This window comes from Amborella trichopoda, chromosome 9, assembly GCF_054954075.1.
Source record: "Amborella trichopoda isolate Santa Cruz 75 chromosome 9, AtrichopodaSantaCruz75HAP2 v2.0, whole genome shotgun sequence".
NCBI classification, from domain to species: domain Eukaryota; kingdom Viridiplantae; phylum Streptophyta; class Magnoliopsida; order Amborellales; family Amborellaceae; genus Amborella; species Amborella trichopoda.
This window is the reverse complement of record NC_142344.1, coordinates 3,019,332-3,038,903: the sequence shown is the minus strand read 5'-3', so window position 1 is coordinate 3,038,903 and position 19,572 is coordinate 3,019,332. Positions and strand designations below refer to the sequence as shown.

General features: G+C 35.1%; 1 protein-coding gene and 1 pseudogene across 3 annotated transcripts; one reads left to right on the top strand and one right to left on the bottom strand.

The window, feature by feature from the left end:
• Positions 1-6,153: 6,153 nt before the first annotated feature.
• Positions 6,154-7,717, bottom strand: LOC148780295 (AP2-like ethylene-responsive transcription factor AIL1 pseudogene; annotated as a pseudogene).
• Positions 7,718-10,584: 2,867 nt separating this feature from the next.
• LOC18437696 (zinc knuckle (CCHC-type) family protein) lies at positions 10,585-18,791 on the top strand. 3 transcript variants are annotated; one of them, XM_020669280.2, is made up of 6 exons: positions 10,585-11,280; positions 11,601-11,723; positions 13,334-13,433; positions 15,394-15,503; positions 15,962-16,191; positions 18,551-18,791. In XM_020669280.2, the coding sequence occupies exons 1-5, from the start codon at positions 10,966-10,968 to the stop codon at positions 16,178-16,180; spliced, it is 867 nt and encodes a 288-aa protein (XP_020524939.2). In that variant the 5' UTR covers positions 10,585-10,965; the 3' UTR covers positions 16,181-16,191; positions 18,551-18,791. The 3 variants fall into 3 exon arrangements, with proteins under 3 accessions (XP_020524939.2, XP_020524937.2, XP_011624685.2); XM_020669278.2 differs by lacking the exon at positions 18,551-18,791 and adding an exon at positions 17,158-17,477; XM_011626383.3 differs by lacking the exon at positions 18,551-18,791 and having other exon boundaries at positions 15,962-16,564.
• The last annotated feature ends 781 nt before the right edge of the window (positions 18,792-19,572 follow it).

The window sequence follows — 19,572 nt, the reverse complement described above, 5'->3', positions numbered from 1 at the left end:
TTTCCAACTCATAATCATGTCTATTTGGAGGGTTCTTGAAAGGGAGCGTATATTATGTGATAATAGTATTCATTTACTCCCTCTAATAGAAAATTGAATTGAGAGGAATTTTTTTAATCTAAAATTTTGAAAATTAAGAATCATTAGATGATTATTTTCAAAAGATAAAACTTGGATTTCAAGTTTCCTTATACTTAGATCTCAGCCTCGATAAATTGGATAGACAAAGTTCAATATTAAGGTTTTTTTTTTTAAGTGCACAGAGAGTGATTTTAACCTTTCTTTTTTGAGGTTAGTCCATGGTTTGATGATGTTTTTTTTGACAAGATGGCTTGATGATGTTACATCTCTAAAATTTGGGTCCCTAAAATTGCTTCTATCTTGAGTTTCGCCCCAGAGGACTAAATGGATAATATGCTCTGTGGGAACATAATATATTTTGGATGCTTGAAATTAAACAAAAGAATAAGTAAAATAGTTAGTATCTTGAGTGCATTTTGATAGATTTTCCTTTTCTTCTGGAGTGCATACCATTTACTTATGATGTAAAAGAGGTCATGGGCACTCTTAGTCATCCAATTTGAAATCTCATGGCTAAGATTTAAATATTGCGGGTAAGATCCTTTCCATTACGTCATTTCCCTTACTTAAAATCTATATCCCTTGCGATGGATGGAATATTGGGATTGGTTCGCTTCTTTTTTAGTGGCAATGATAAAGAGAACCTAAGGAAATAATTTAGGAGATAGACTATTTAACATTTACCTATTTACAACTATTCCAACTCGCATGTCTTTTGATGGGTATTTTAAAATTAAAAAATGATGGATATTTTAAAATAAAAAAATATTGATCGATTGTTCAATAGTTCACGTTTTAAAATAAAAAAAATATTGATCGAATGTTCAATAGTTCACGTTTTAAAATAAAAAAATATTGATCGAATGTTCAATAATTCACGTTTTAAAATAAAAAAATATTGATCGAATGTTCAATAGTCCATGTCTCATAGGATTTAGATAAATTTATTTAGTAATACACTTACTCAACTAAGTTCTTGCCATTTTCTTCCCCAAATTCAAGAGTTGGTCGAGGGGCTCAATTCCAAGTTTTCATGCTACCTCAAAATTCAAGTACTTCTAAGCCAATTTTCATTCGTAATGACCTTATTCAACCGCCTAAATTTGTGAACTGGATAGTAGATTTTGAGTTTTTTTATGCATCATGACTTTAAAAATTGTGTCATTTTAAAAATATATATCACAATCACTCTTAGCCATTAGACTTCATTGAATCGATGCGGTGTGTGATTTTGCTACACTAAAAGAAAGAAATAGCCTTTTTGAGCTTTGCGATACACTTTTGCGGCCTTAAAAAGGGTGGTTATGATGGTGGTAAAGCATTGGAACTCCTAGCTAGCCTGGGCCGACTAGATTGGGCCCGAGGGAATGTCAGGTGCTAAAATCCAAGACCGGTGTTTCGCATGAGATGAGCCTAGGCCTGTGCCATAGATCATGGCTTGGTCCAGCCTTGCCCTACTAGTTTTTGCTTTTCTCGTTATGAATTAAAAAGTATTTAATGACCTGGCCCTCCTTGGCCTAATCTTGCTCCATTAACATGCGTGGCGACCTAGCTCAAGAGTAGGGTGGGGGTTAGACCAAGGTCAGGCTCAGTTCAACCCGTTAGAGTCCTAGGATGGGGTCAGGGCCAATCTATTGTCACTTTTGTCTAATTTCTCAATTGAGAGCTAAGTGTGGTTGCAATTTTTTTTGCATAAAATAAAAAACAACTACCCTATTTCACTAACAAAATTATGGAATTGCATAATTGGTCGTATAGTTGGCACCTCGCATTTGATCGGATCGTAGTTGCAATCTTATTTGCAGAAATAAAGTTGCCATAAACTACATTGTCCATTTTATTTGCTGAGATAGGGCTCGTGGTACATATTTTATGAGCATGTATCCTTCAGGAGCAAACTATATATTTACTCTCTTATCGAAAAACACTAGAGATTTTTTAAAAAAAAAAAAAATTTATTTTCATTTAATTATGATTGGATTATTATCTCCAAAAAAAAAAAAAAAAGAAGAAGAAGAAGATTTTGAGTTTTTTAACATCTAGATCCTTCCCTCCAAAATGTTGATGGTTTCAGTGAAATCATGGGTTGCCGGGTTCTAGAACACAACCCCAAATTTTGGTACCTAAAAGATAGTACAAGTTTTGTTAAGTGGAGTAGATGGAAACAAATATTATATATATATATATATATAAAAGTTTGTCTAGAGTTAATAACCCCTCAAAATACAAAAGTTCAAATTAGAAAGGTTGTGATGGTTGTATTTATCAAAATAATCATTATTTTTTTATTAAAAAATTATTTAAATAGGTAACTTTACTATTAAACATGGGCAAATTTGAAATTTTCACAAAAGTACAATGACATTTTGAAAGTTGGTGTTGTGAAACTTTATTCGTAGAGTTCCCTTGTCATTTAGTTAAATTTTCAATTTTATCTTTTTTTGGAGATGACAAAAATATCTTTTGTCTTGTAGTAATATTTACAAATTTGTCATACAAAAGTTACATTTTTTAAAAAATATACAACAAAATTAATAAATCCACCATTCACCACTCTCTCACTCTCCCTGTCTTAAACTTTTGTAATTTGAAAGGTTATAAAACAAAACACACGTAAACAAACCAAAGAGGGATCAAGAATGAAACAAGAAAGAGAGAGATTGAAACATAGTTGAGAGAGAAAGAGGTAAATATTATGAGAGGGAATTCAAAAACCTGGTAGAGAGAGAGGGACAGTTTGTTTATTTAGGCTCTAGGGTCTCTTTGGCAGCCATTGGCGAGTGTGTATTATCAAACAGGCACGGGGGCACAGCTCGAACCACAGCCAGGGACCCAGCGCACCAGGCACGGGTCCTTGGGTTCGAATTTGATATATTGATCGGACCTACCCGCCCCCCCCCCCCCCCCCCCCCGGCTCAACGTAGAGGAAGCGAAAACACAATCAAACCAGCACAAACCCCACCCCATTCTTTCTCTCTAAACTTGACGATAATCTTTCTTGGACTTTTAAACTCTGTAAGGCTTCTTGAGTGTTGTGAAAACATCTCTCTTGGACTGGATTTTACAAGGTTACTTTGTTAGAAGCTAGAGATATAAATTCCTCAAAATTATATTTGTTTTGTTAGCTGTTTGGAGATACAGATAAAATATCGGTTTTGTAGGCTGTTTGGAGACGTTGTAGCCGAACACGTTTGAGGGCTGAAAACTATATAGCCAAAACGATATTGGAGTCCCGTGGGAGTATACTATCTATTGACTCCCTAGGTTAAGACCCCATCTACCATCTAGAATTGATTTCAAGACCCAAATCTTTAATCCCAATATTAGCCCCAAGAGAATAATAATAATAATTGCACCTTCTACGTGCTTAAAAAAATAATTTTGCAAAATTAAATTGATACAATCCAATTTTTAGAAAGCATTAGAAACCTTAAAATTCATTTTTGCCCTTTTGAGAATAATAGTCTAGTGTGTTTGTGGTTCCCTAGCCTTCACATTGAAAGATTCCGCCCAAGTAAGCCTTCTAACTCAAGAAGCAGATGTGCACTATGCTCCTACGGGAGCATAGTATAGGAACTCAGGTATTTATATTATCTCTTGTTTTGTTTTCAACAATTTAAGAATTTATCCTCCCTATACTATTTCAACTCATTTGTCATGCGTATCTTAATGGATATCTTGAAATTAAATAAAAAAACATGGATAGGATGTTACATAGTTAATCTCTTGTGTGTATTAATGATAGTTGAAAATACAATTCTAGTTGAACTGATCTTCAAATTGATGATCTCAACCTATATAGTTTTTTAAAAAATTGGTTTTTAAGACTTAAAAATAATGTATATTGTAATACATTACTTGGATCGCTCATTTGTAAAGTATTTATGGATCTACCATATGTACACCACTTTTTCAACTTTAATTTTTATAATGAGTGTCTAAATATTTTGAAGTCAGGGTTTCAAGTTCCAAGCCTGCAAGCGATTGGTTCAACCCACCAATCTGATTTTAAAAGCACGGGGCGATCCACGACACGAGTAAGTGGTTATTATATTTTCTAGGGCAAAGATTGTCGTGCTTAAATTATACCAGTTTTATTATGTTTTGCGTGAAACTTGATGAATTTATTTTTGGCAAATAAATAGCGAGAAAAAACACAATCTGCGACAAACAAAAAAAATAAAAGCATAAAATAAATAACACAAAAAAACCAACATTAAAAACCAACATTTTGCACAGATCATCACAAAGAGTTACATCCATAGATATAGTAAAATGAAATTCACTATACCAATGATATTACATCACATATTTTGGGATATAAAATTGAGAAAATTACGTATATATTCGTTATAGTTTACGTTATTACAAAACTACCGAATAATTTACGTTATTACCTATTTGTCCATTTTTTTCATATCATAACGAATTTTTTTAAAAAGGACAATTACCCTTTTTCGATTGTTGAACAACCGAATCCAATGAATTTTCGGGCTAATTTCAATTTTTGAAAAATAAAAAATTCAACAATTTCGGTGATTAAAGAACCAAAAATTGTAAAATTTCGGTTCTTCAAGAAGAACTTTTTTATTTTCATCTTTTCCCTTTAAACTCTTCCCTTTATCCATTCTCTCTGACTAATCTACCGTGACTATCTTTCCATTAATTCGTAATTGTAACAAAGATAATGGATAAATATAGGGAAGAGTTTATACCTTAAAGATAATGGATAAACCTAAGGTAGATATTGGGTGTAATCTCTTCCCTATGTTTATCCATTCTCTTTCTACGCTGACTAATTTATCGCGACCATCTTTCAATTGATTTATAACTGGAACATAGAGAATTGATAAATATCGTAATTGATAAACATCAGAAGTGTTTAATGTAGTGTATAGAGAATGGATAAAGATAGGGAAGAGTTTAAACATGTGAGATAGTGGAGAAAAGCCCAACGGGCTACATATTCACTATTTTGGATGAATATTTATATGAATAAGTACATTTAATATATAGATGACAATCACACAATTAAGGAGATAAATATGGTATGGTTCTTGGAGATATAGGTAAATAGTAGGAGGCCTTATCACCAAACTAACGTGATGACCAAGTAATTTGATATACATCTATAAGTAATTTGATATACATCTATAATAATGTATATCGAGATATTCATATTCTAACACTCCCCTTCAAGCTCTTGATGACAAAGTAACTTTGATGTATAATCAATATGAACCTGAGATATCCCTATCCTAACACTCCCCTTCAAACTCTTGATAACGAAGTAACTTTGATGTATATCAATATGAACCCGAAATATCCATATCCTAACACTCCCCCTCGAACTCTTGATGAGTAACGGCTTCAAACTCAAGCAAATAACGTGTTTAAAATCAAGGCATGAGTCAAAGAAATGTAGTATCTAATGCAAATGCAAGACCCGTCGATAAGCTAAGGCTACGACATGAAGGAAGGCCAGAAGAACCACCGGAGCCAAAGGAGACCAAAGGGGGTTGCAGGAGGAAACCGAAGGATAGGTAATCCATACGGTGAAACATGAGAAACACGTCTAGCTTAAAACTGGAAGAAATCGAGTCCACCCACACAACGACCGACGGATGACCAAGTAACTTTGATATACATCCATAATGATATATATCGATATGAACCTGAGATATCCATATCCTAACACTCTACCTCAAACTCGAGATGCTTTGACACAAAGCAACTGGACACAAAGTAGTTAGAGTTTGAACATTACCAAATAAAACGAGTAGTGATCAAATCCATAGTAAATTGCACATGTTACTATAGTCTTCCAAGAAACATCATTTATTGGGCTCTCTATTTTATTCTAGAGACTTTCTCTCTAGTCTCTGAAGATCTTCTCTCTCATAGGCTTCTTTTATTTATAGAGATTTTCTCTCTCTAAAATAAAATGATATTTATTTCTCTCTTATTGGGAAGATCCGATATCGAGTAACGAAAAACTCGACGATCATCGCACGGGATGGAGCAACAAAAAACTCCATCATCAAACAGGATCAAGCAACGAAAACTTGATCATCAATCAGGATCGATAAATTCAATCGTCAAATTGGAACTGGAGCCTTGAAACAAAAAAGTTGCAAAATAAACTTGCATTGCTATCACTGGAGTGCTTGAATAGACTCTAAGATCGAAAATACGTAATCCGGGACATGTGAACACCAAACTTGGTCCAAATTCCACTAAAATTGCTACAAAGGCACAACAAAGACGGCTCTGCGACAAATAAAGTAGTAACGAACACTGAAGATTCGCGAAATTTTATTATTGAAAATTCTGCTAATCATGAATGTATGTACTCCCATTGATGATATCACTACAACGATAGTGCGACGAAGTCCTCTGCTACATGGCATGGCGCTAGGAGCACATAATATGCGAGACAATTAAAAAATGCGCGTATACCGGAATTGATGTTGTTGTCCACATAGCAAGTACATTAGAGATTTTGACTTCATCTATGCTCATCTTATCTCCATATCTCATATACTCTCCCCCTCTAGTTGGGTGTGGATGCGAAGAAACACCCAACTTGTAAAATACAATTTTTTTAGTACAAATGATATAAAAAAAAGATGCCAATGAAATTGGGCTTCTAGACAATAGCCCACATCTTAAAAAAAATACCACCCATTTTTTTTTTTTCTTCTCTACTTTTTTAATTTTATTTTTTTGCAATATCACACCAATCAGTGTCGTGCTTGAGCATATTCTCTTGATGTCATGTTTGCTAATGTCGAAATTTGTGACGACGGAGACACCTTGGAACTTAATGGCTGCAATATTATAGGTCTCAAACCAATATAGAGGTATTTGTTACCGGCAACTCTGCCAATGCGAGCTTGCCATCATTCGTGTTGATGATGCCTTGTTACTCTACGGTACACAAATGCCCATCTGGAAAAGCCATTGCTTTTCCTCCTTAAGTTGGCCACGAACTCCTGCCTCATCATGTTCTTCATAAGCACTGCCAAATCATAGGCCTTTCGCTGCCTTTTCTTCCTTATCATATCAACCGAGATACACTTGTCTACCCTTCCTAGTATGGCCTTCCTTTCTACAGCTATTGTCCCATAGCTGAGATTCGTATCTGCCAATCCAACGCTGCTTGGTAACCCCACGATAGTCCAATGATGCCTGGTAACCCCACGATACTGTGACGTCCTTTGACCAAAGGTCTCAATGGATTTCATTGGAACCAGAGTTTTTAGAGAGGGATAGATGGAACACGAGCTATAGATTAAGGAACTGGTCTTGAAGTTTCTTGACCTCAGATCTGGGGTTGACAAGCTCAGATTTGAGTTGAGAAGTCTATTGCTCTGATATCATATTAGAATTTGTGGGAGCATACAAGCACAAACATTGAATGGGGATAGATGAAAAGAGAACATAACATTTGCGTAGTTTAGGCTGAAGCATTGGGGAGAGATGAAGAGATAACATAATATTTACGTGGCTCAGGCCGAAGCCTTACGTCTACGGATCCAAAGCCTAACGGGTTACATCTTCACTATTTTAGATGAATGTTTACATTAATAAGTACATTTATATATAAAGGACAACCACATATTTATACATCCATGGATCCAATGCCCAACGGGCTACATCTTCACTATTTTGGACTAATGTTTATATCAATAAGTACCTATATATATAGAGGATAATCACATAATTAATAAGATAAATATGGTATGATTCTTAGATATATAGGTAAATAATATGAAGCAATATCACCAAACTAACTTAATGACCAAGTAACGATGTATATCAATATGAACCTGAGATATCCATATCTTAACACTTCCCCTCGAACTCTTGATGACCAAGTAACTTTGATGTATATCAATATGAACCTGAGATATCCATATCCTAACACTATATCAAAGTCACTTGGTCATCAAGAGTTTGAGGGGAGTGTTAGGATAGGAATATCTCGTGTTCATATTGATATACATCAAAGTTACTTGGTCATCAAGAGTTTGAGGGGGAGTGTTAGGATATGGATATCTCAAGTTCATATTGATATGCATCATTATAAATGTATATCAAAGTTACTTGATCATTAAGTTAGTTTTGTGATAATGCTTCCTACTATTTACCTATATCTCTAAGAATCATACCATATTTATTTCATTAATTATGTGGTTGTCCTCTATATATAGAGATACTTATTGATATAGACATTGATCTTAGTGAAGATGTAGCCCATTGGGCATTGGATCCGTGGACATAAAGTTTCGATCTGAACCACGTAAATGTTATGTTATCTCTTCCTCTCTCCCCATCCATTCAATGTTTAGGCTTGTATGCTCCCACGAATTCTAACAATAGAGATAATCGATAAACAAGGGAAGTGTTTAATCTAGTGTATAGAGAATGGATAAAGATAGGAAAGAGTTTAAACATAGGGAAAAGGGTATAAAGAAAGAATTCGTTTGTTCAAAATTTGAATTTTAAAAAAATTTGATTAGTGGATAGAGAGAGAAATGCAAAGGACGTTGTTCAAAAACTGATTAGTCCATCGAGAGAGAATACATAGAGGACCTATGAAAGAGAAACAAAATTTTGATTCTTGAAGAACCGAAAATTTAAAATATTCGGTTATTCAACAACTGAATTTTCGGTTTTTAAAAAACCGAAATTGTCTTAATTTCGGTTGTTGTACAACAAAAAATCCATTGAATTCAGTTGTTCAACAAAAAAAAAAAAAAAGGGTAAAATTGTATTTTTAAATTTTGTTCGTTATAATATGAAAAAAACGAACAGATAAATAATAACGGAAACTATTTGGTAGTTTTGTAGTAACGCAAACTATAACAGATATGCATGTAATTTTCCTTACAAAATTTTAAAATACAAAAGGTGTCTTACTATATACTAACAACACCTAATTGAATAATCTTGAAACTATTATCCCAACCAACATGAATTGTCATTCTTTATTATTTTTGCTTTTGACAACTATTACCGAAGGCATTAGATAGAGATAAGAGAACAACAAAAAATTAACTTTTTCTCTACAAATGGAATACCATCTAAAATCTTTATTGGGTGTGTTTATTCACAAGAAGCAAGCCCTCTCTCTATGCAAGACATGGACAAACTATTTTTGTCACTAAAAGCTTACTTATCTCTCTTTAGAGGCTCCTCATTTGTGCCGGAGGCCATGCTTCTCTTTAGGGAAATTCATCTTTCCAATAAGGTGGCCTAAAGAGGCACAAATGTTATTTTATCACTCATTCCTTGTATATAAGGTTGTGAATCTTACTGCAGAAAGAAATCCTATTAGAAAAATATATTTATTTATTATATAATTTGGTTTTCTTAAAAGGGAAAAGTTTATATAGAGCCGAGGCTCTAAACAATCAAAGTAGAGTTTACCTCAAAAATCTCACTAGAAGAGGTTGTTTTGATGCTCAAATATCCTCAAATTAATAATCTTGACATCAAAATGCATGGACATGAGAAAAAAATGGATTTCAAGTTTTGGAAATAATATATTTTATAACACATTTTTGGATCGTCAATTTTCAAGAATGTATAGTTTTCATAGATCTGTTGATTTACACTATTTCTGAAGCTTTCAACTTTATAAATAAGGATGAAACTATATTTTAAGACTATCCCACAAATTTTCAGCATTGAATCAATATCTCTCAACACTGATTGAAAGTAGGCTCTAATTTGATTGTTTAGAGCCTAAGCTCTATACAAACCAACATCGCTCGACACTATTGGAAGGTAGGCTCTAATTTGATTGTTTAGTGCCTAAGCTCTATACAAACTGCACCTTTTTTTTTTGGGGTAGTTAAGCTGGGGAAGACAAGAACCTTACCCACCCATTTTTTACAATAGATTAGAGAATTAAATTTTGATGGTATTTCAATAGGTATGTAATATCAAAATAACTTGCTCACCATGTCAACATTTACTGTACTGCTTTATGTAATGTGATTTTTATTTTTTATCAAAAAAATTTATTATTTACCATCATTAATGAAAAATATTATCCTTTTTTTTTTTTGTCAAACTTCTCCACATCGTATTTTGCATTCGAAAGGATGCTTGCACCGGATAGATAGACGGGATATATTGACACCTACGTTCCGGTGAAATGTTTTTGGGCCTATATATCTGCGCCTCCTAAAGTATAGTGTACATCTACTCCCCCAATGAAACGAGGCACACACTATGAGTATTTTTTCTATTCCATGTCGAAAATAATATTTTTTCAATCTATTTTTTTGGAAATACTTAAGAATCAATGATTATTATCTTAAAACAAAAAATTTTAATTTTGAGTTTTCTAACATCTAGAACCTATCATCTAAAAATTGCATAGTTTATATTCAATTTTAAGATATCATTTTTTTTATTAAAAAAACTTTTTTATTGAAATTAATTTATGGATTAAATGTATCATATATTCAAAATTTGGAATTCTAAAATTAATCCTAAATAGAGTTTGTCCCCGATAGAGTAAAAGGACAATATCCTCCTACGGGCGTATAATATGTTTTGGCTCTAGGGTGCAAATTTGATCCCGCCAAAAAGATCTGTAATCGCGCCAATATTTACACTGCAGTTTCCCTCCACTCTACCTCTCTCTCTCTCTCTCTCCTCGAATTCCCAGAGGCATTTCGCCGTTCCAGCATCTTCATCTCTCTTTCTCTCTCTCAAAACCCCAGAGAGATTTATCCTCCCCCTTTTTCAATCTCTCTCTCTAAATCCCAAAAGATACTTCTCCATCCCTTTCTAATTACAAAATAGAGTTGCAGGCTTCATTTCTTTCGCCGGAAAAGGGTGAAACCGAGTAGAATTAAGGCATCAATGGCGGCTCCGACTGGATGTTACAAGTGCGGACTTCCTGGCCATTGGTCCAGAGACTGCTCCTCATCTTCTTCGAACCCTGCGATTTCAACTGATCAGAGAAACCCTAACCCTAATATCAAGCCATGGCAGAAAACCTCTCAGCTGTCTGCAAATTCTAACCCTAGTTTTAAGCAGAAGAGTCCTCAAACTGTTAAGAAGGCGCCGAGGCAGAGGCCGAAGCTCACAGAAGAGCTGCTTCTCTCTGAGGACGGTTTAGGCTATGTTCTCCAGCACTTCCCAAGGGCCATGAAGATCAAAGGGCCTGGTCAAGAGGTTCTCTCTCTCTATCCCTCCTCGTCTCCTCTCTGTAGCTAATATGTTTCTCTGTACTGGTTATCACACAAACGCATTATCACTTTTGTCTCTCGTGATTCCTCTCTCTCTCTTCCTTTCCATTTTTTTTTGGCTTACTTCTGGTTTAATCCTATCTGTTTTTTATCTGCATCACTGGACATGCTCTATCTTGTTATCAATTCTCACTTCCTGCATCTTTACCTTATTATTCTTCCCCTATCTCTCGTGCAAAACTTGGTTTCAGTATTAGAGGAATTCATTGTAACTTCAATTAATTACTACGAATTTGGGAATTGCAGGTTCGTGATCTGGGAAACTTGATCGAGTTATATGCTCTATGGCATTCCCGTCTTCTTCCTTACTTCTCGTTTGATCAGTTTGTGAAAAGAGTGGAAAAGGTTGGAGCAACAAAACGAGTGAGGGTAAGCCCTACTTATATTTGCAACATTTAAACATGGAGTATTCTATTAGGCTCATGAATGGTCTGTGTCGGGGTTGAAGGGTTCAGAGTGGACTTGGACTCGGACTCGACCTGGGCCTCGTTGAGTTCGTGTTAGTTGAAATATAAAATAAAATTATTTGTGTATACACACACACACACACCACCTCGTGTTTGGTTGGGTCTACCCCTACTTATGGTTTTGTGCTCCCTATGTTTTAAGTAGTCACCCAAAACCCTCAATGTTAGAAATTAGAAGGATAAGTGAGGTACATTTATAATGAGCTAAACTCTCTATGTGTTGCTTATTTGACTGAAGACAACCATAAAAAAATGTTCTGATTATTGGCGGAGGATACATTAGATGAGTAGATATGCCTTGCTTATGTGGCTGAATCACATGGGCATTACCATGGCAATCCCTCGAGAAGAAATGCTTTCTTTCTTCATGTGAAGGACTACTAGTAAACTCAAACAATATTGATAACAATTTTGAACTGTGTACTATAAGCTATGGAAATCTGGATCATCCTGCTGAGTGTTGAGTTAACTAAGGTTAAGTTTTTGGAGTTCATGATTTAATGGCTTTACATTTATGAGAAAGCATACAGTAAGACCATTTAATGTTGTACATGGACGTCACAATCACTTCTAGCAATCAAATATGAAATCAAGTGTCTGGAGGTGTACTTTTTAATGGGTCAAAGTTTTATGAAAAACAATTGTGAAAGTTTGTGACACACAAGCTCTCACATCTGATGGCTTGGGGGGATTATGACCTTGTGACTTCGTGTACCAATTATAAATTGTCTTATAGTATATAATCCCTAAATTTATGCATACATAATTTTTTTTTACTTGGTCATCATAAAGAATATAAATATATGATCCTGGTGGGTCCCAAGTTTTTCCATACAGAATTTTCACAGGCCTATACATGATATAGTTTCACTTGGTTGCTTAATCTAGCTCTAGGCGAGTGCCCGTGTTTTGTAAGCTGGGTTGTCACCTCTCATCTAGGCTTTGCATCATTCATTCTGATTATTGGATCCTCAGTGGCATTACAGCGGCACAGTTAACAGTTCTGAAGGTTGGAAATTTGATGTGATTTGGTACTTAAAGCCTGAGTATTGTTGTTTTTAGATACTCTGTGATATTTTCCTTGGCCTTTTTACATTTATTGTTGGAAATTCTGTATCATATTAAATAGATAGCGCATAATCACTTGACCAGAGTAAAGTGTATATATTACAAGCTCCTTGTCCTTTCCTGTTATGATTTTACTAAAATTGAGTTGGTTTAACTATTCTACATTCTGATTCAATGGATTATTTGCTTTTGGTAAGTAAGCTTTTTGCTACTGTGAAATTTGGTTGGAAAGTAAACCAGGCACATACATTTATTCTTTTTAAAACTGAGATAATTTGGAATTTGAGTGTGTGTGTTGATTTAGATCTTATTGTTGATTTGCCACAAAACTTTGGCATCTTTCTGGGGAATAGTCTCTTCCATTTTAACTTTGTCTTCTGAGAAATAATTTGTTGATGGATTCAATGACTGTTTTCATTCGTTTGAGTTTATTTTGTTGGTCAGATGTGTATTAGAGAGTTGAAAGAGAGAGTTGCCAGAGGAGGAGATCCCTCAAAGTTATATGAGCTACCTGTTGAACCAGCTGATCAAAATAATCCACCAGGTAACTGTCTTCTATATATGCATTATTTCAGGATGGGCTTTTAAAAAATAGAACTAATCATTCAAGATTCACGATCAATCAGAAAACTTTTATAAGGCGTTAAGACCCTGGCATTGGTAAGAGTTTATATTTGAATTGATTCTATGTAGTGAGATTTGTCCTTTCTCTAAATATGGAAGTGGTTTTGTCGTATTTATATTTTTTTTTGTGGAATTCTGGAATGCTACAGGAAGAAGACATGTGCGTTCCAGCAAATTCTGTTATTTCATTTGTGCGTAGAATATGTTGCTCCCGCTGTTATTGTTGCTCTTGTACATTTCTGTTCTAACATGTTCCTAGGCTCAATATCTTGGACTTAATATCTAGCCTAACACATAATGTGCATACAATATTTTCGGCTCAAGATTTATGAATTGTCTCTTTGAGGGTACAGCTGATGTGTTTACTCAAGCACAAGATTATGAAGGCAGTCATAATCATAGATGTCTGTTGCACCAAAGTTGGAGACTTATTTCAAAACTATTACCTGAAATGCCCCACCGAGTTGTTAAGGTGGTAATGGAAAGTGGGGCTGCATAGAACCAAGCACCAAACTAAGCAACTTTCCTAGGACCAAAATATGAAGGCCGGGATGAGCAGCTGATTAGGATTTAAGAACCCTCTTAGACGTAAAAATGGGAACCCCAAAAATTGGATTATCCCAAGATTGTGTACTTGGCCAGCTATAAACAAAATAGATGAGTGTGAGCCATAGTATCGCCACGAGAAATGAAGCTCAAAATACACATACCATAAGAACACCAAGATATATGTGGTTCATCCCAAATAGGCTATGTCCGTGGGCATGAGAAACTAAAATCCATTATACCAGCGGGAGTTACATCACAGATTTTGGGACACAAAAGGTATCTCACTAATTATCAACAATATCCAGTTGAGCAACTCTTGAAACCACTCTCCCAACCAACATCACGTATTGTTCTTCCTTCTCCTTACTTTTGACAACTATTATTGAACAAATCATGTAGAGAATTAAGAGCAACAAGAAATTGACTTTCTCTTTAAGAAAGGGATGCCACCCAAAATCTTTATAGGAATTGCTTATCTAAAGAAACAAGCTTCTCTCTCTGCATGAGGCATGAATTCATTGTCTCTCTCACTAAAAGCTCACTCCTCTCCCTCTCGAGGATCCTCCATCTTTGTGTACGATGCTCATGTTTTTCTCCTGGCAGAAGTCCAACTTTCTCATAGGGTGACCTATATAGGGCGCACATATTCTTTTCTCTCTCGTTCCATATATATAAAGTCATGAATCCCATATCAGCAAGGCATCCCATAGATGTCACATATCTCAAACTTTAAGATATAATCAAGAGTCCTAATCAAGTTGGAGTTCAATGAGTATCCCAACTTAGGAAACTTATCAATATCAATATCAATCCCCTATCACATGGGGCTTCCTAATGGGGGTGATTTTGTATATCACCATATCCAATAAAGCAGGCCTCTATTGTAGCCAAATGTCTAAATATCCATAGAACAAAGACATTGTCAGTTTCTGACATGTCAAACGTGTTAGAAATTGCAAACCTAATAATCGCCTTACATGATTCACCTACACATCATTTGAAGAGGGACGGAGATACAATTTTAAGCTACATCAAGTATTTTTTCTAATGGCATTTATAAAAGGTCAGGAGGGTGTAATTTTCTATAGTGTAAAATGTGCTTGTGGTGTCCTTGGTGCATCGACCTGTCCTAGGAACCATAGGCATTCTCTGTCCAAGTTACATAGATAAAGTTATATAACCCTTTTAATTATAGGTGAATTGATAAAATGTGATCATTTCATTTGAGAATATGCATTAAGACATGCGTTGTTTGTGCATTTCTTTGTTGTTGCTAAGTTATCCCTAGGTGATGACTTTGATTTAGTTCTGTATTCTTATTGCTTCGACAGAGGATATTGAGGACTCCGTTCCTGATTTAGTGGAACCCCCCGTGGAGAACCATGAAGTTGATGTGATAAATGAAGAAATGTTTGATGAGATCTATAAACAAGCAGTTGAAGTGAGTCTCCAATTCATGGTTTCAAATTTACTATATTTCTTATATTTTCGTTTTTTTTTCTTGTTCCCATTTTTGTTGGGTGAACTTTTACATAAACATCACATGGAGACTTACCCTTAATCACAGGCATTCCATTGGTTTAAAAATAAATTTTCTATGCCTTCTGCTTATCTTGTCAATTTCTCATGTTGATCATTAAAAACTTGATTAAGACCTAGTTATACTTTGTTTCTTATCATAGACTTTGGCAAGTATCTGTACTTGCTGGTTCCACTATACTTCCAAAGCTCTAGTTTTTTTTTAGAGAGAGAGAGAGAGAGAGAGAGAGAGAGAGAGAGAGAGAGAGAGAGAGAGAGAGAGAGAGAGAGAGAGAGAGAGAGAGAGAGAGAGAGATTTTTATAGGTTTGAATGTATCAGTGCTTCAGCAAACTATTATCTAATCAAGTTGCCATTGTCAGGAGCCTCCTTGTCAAACTTCACCACATTCAGATGCCACCATCAATCCTTCCATTGAAAGTTCAGAGGCAGGAAATGTCACACAGGTGAAGGCGCCACCATGCAATACACAAAACAAATTCCAAGTAACAGAAGAACAGAGAGCTAGGATGGAGGCTAACAGGCTAAAGGCCTTAGAGAGAGCTGCCTCGAGAAAATCTCAACTTTCTCAAGCACAATGATGCTCACTCTTGTGAGTTTCACTTGGTTATTTCTTCTGCATGTCATTACTCATTATATATCTCTGTTTTTCTAGTTGCATTTTGTTGCTATTTCATCCGCTATTTGCTTTTAAATTTATGCTGTTCTGGCTATATTTGCTGCAGATTTATGTAGCTATCACAGTCAATGAAATTTCTGCTTTATTTTTCCTTTTGCTGTCGGTTATTAATTTGTCGACTCATGAAATCTGCATAATTTCACTGTAATAACAACATTTGTACCTGTTCTTTAGGCTATATAACACTAAGGATTTGTGTACTGTAATTTATGCAAAAACTTGATCAGATTTTCATCTAATGCTGTGGCTGGGCATTAAGATATAACATTCAAAATTTCTGCTGTAATCTTGAGTTTGTGAGCTCTCTGTCCATAATAGGAAGGCTGGTGACACACACACACACACACACACAATGTCTGGTGGTTTTCTGGGACCCAAACCTTGGCTATTATGTGGCAGCCCTTACATCCCCAATGCTAGTGCATGAGTGTTCAACATGTTATGCTAGTATTTATTTGAGTCTCTGCTGTGTACATGGTAAGGTGCTTATGCAGTCTTTGAAAGGTGAAATCATTGTGGTTGGTAAAAACACCCTTTATTTGAAGAGATGTCTTGCTAGGATTTACTGAGGATTGTCACTGTCCATTTGCGATGTAAATGCATTTGGACTATAAGATTATTGGGACCCATAGTTTTTAACTTGGATAATCCTGTGTATTATTGCATTGTTTAAAAAACTGGAATTGAGTCCTTATTGGATTGGTCGCTGCCTAGTCATCCTTAAACATTAAGAAAGACAAAGAAAAATAGAAAAAAAGGAGTCACTTGGGATTCAGGAATCTTTTGACACCCTCACTGAACCAGTCAGTTTGCTAAAGTTAGGGCTTTTGCAAGGGTTGGCCAGGCCTTGCCTGAACACAGCTTGATTTTTTTTGCCAGGGGCTGGGCTTGCTGAGACTGATTGGCAGTCCTAGCTATGATGGGCTACCTGGCTCTGGACAACTCACTGTGATTCTTGGTTTGGGTTCATTTGGAACCAGGGACCCCTGGAGCCCACTCAGGCAACTTCAAGTTGGCTTGCTAATTTTTTGACTATTGCTAAGAAAATTCATTGTATGTGGAATCATCACTATTCATTGAAGTGGTGGATTTCGATGGGGAAAGTTCAGGATGGACCAGTGGATTATGTGTTTGCCATAGTCCATGTGATTATAATGGACTTGTACATTTATTACATGAAAAATCTTTGGGAGCTGAAATATGCTAAACCTATTGTTTGTTTGGGGAGCAACTACAATTGTGACCCATCCAAATAAAGAAGGAAAACTCTACCATGTGATGGGGGTGCATTTCTACTTTTGGGGCCCCTAGGCATAAAGCATTCATGTTAAAGATGGATGCAAATGGGTGATCCATCCAAAAGTAGTTGTAACTAACAGTCCAGATATTTTCTTCATAAAATTATTATTTTTAATTGTTAAGATTTATTTATTTTTACATACTCGTGATCTTCATGTTAGAGATTATATATTCTTTAAAAATTGGGTAAAAAAGTCCATCTAAAAAATGGATGTTTAAGAATGGACTCATCACTACATGTTCCTTCGACTCATAGAAACTGTGTCCAATAAAGAAATGTTATTTATTGGAATCTAATTTACCTTAGGAAGTAGGAGTTGAACTAAAATCCATAAGTCGCTATTTAACAATATTTACTGGGCTAATTTTTTTCTCGTGTGAGTTTGCAAATAAATTTATCTCCAAGTTCATAATTTTATCTAAAATTTCATAACATTGCTATTTAAGAAGATAGAGTTATTTCTTATTATTTATGCCACGGTTAAGCTTTGAAATCAAGTAAAATTAAGCATTGACTTTAAAGCCCTTCAGAATGGTTGCAAACTACATGTTTCTACCCTCAAAATTGTAAAAGAAGAAAGGTTGGAGATTTTTGGAGTCTTTCATCCTCGTGAATTTTGGTGGTTAGGGCTCTGTGGTTGTATCATAAAGATTCCAACCCCATATCGACCTTCATAAAGAAAGTCAAGGGGAAGGGTCTTTATAAGTGATGCTCGGAGAGAGAGAGAGAGAGAGAGAGAGAGAGTTTGGTTTCCTTAATTTACAATGAAGAAGGTATAAGTAAGTTCCTTAAGAAAGTTTAGGATGGTAACTGTTTGTTGTGCCGTGTTAAGGGAAGCATACTGCTTTGGTAGTTGGGCTGCATTTCTCTTTTATTTACTTTGGTAACTTGTCCATTGATTTCTTTGCCAATATGTATCATCTGAAGAATTCTATTACCAAAATCAATAGACATTGCTGGAGATAATTGCAGAGGGAGCAAATATGACTGGTTGGTGGCGAAGGAGTGATGGTTGGAGTCCTAACAAAGTGTCGGTTGGAGAGAGTCTTAACCCGTTCAATCAAATTGGTCAGTGAAATGCTGAAGGGATCGGTCTAATAAAAAAAAGTTGAACTGCTAGTCATATTGGTTTGATTGGCTTTTAGAATATAAAGAAAAATATGTACAATATTTTTAAAAAATATATATAATGGGAAAAGGCTCTTTTCAATTTTGTTTGGCTAATTCATCGAAATTGGAATTGGTCAAAATTGATCAAATATTAGTTTTGATTAGCTTTTTATTAAAGCATATTTTTAATTTAGACCAAAGTAGTCAAGATACCGATCAATGATTCGGTATAGTGTTAAATAACTATGGTCTTAATGAAACCGATCAATGATCCGGTCTAGTGTTAAATAACTATGGTCTTAATGAGGAGAGTTAGAGGCATTAATGAAGATAGTTAGAGGCATGAGACAAACTTGAAGAATGTGATGAGAAAATGTGGTAGGTTATATGTGTAGTCTAGATCAGTGAATAAAAGGACGGGACTCAGCCCATAGATGAGCTGAGTAACTTGGGCTGCGTTGGATCGAGCCTGACCAAGCCAAAAAATGTTAAAAAATGTAAAAAAATATAAAAATATTTTTCAAGTAAAACTAATAAAACACATCTAAATGAGGTTAAAAAAATTAGTAAAAAACGAATTTTGAAAAAATCAGTTTGCAATGAGGGTATTTTAGAAATAATCCAAAAAGAAGGGAAAATGTTAAAATAAATATTTATGATCAAAACACTTTGTAAAATGCATAGAAACTTGTATTATGTATAAAATTCTTATTTTTTGAATATAATTTTTTATTTTTATTAAGATCCCTATGTGGGGCCACACGAGATACTTTGACTTAGGTTCGTCCAAGTTTTTCTACACTGGCCTAGAGTCTAGATACATTGCCATTTCCGGTACTCATATGGCAGGAGGGGAGCCTTTGTTTAGGCCTGCGGGTCATTCG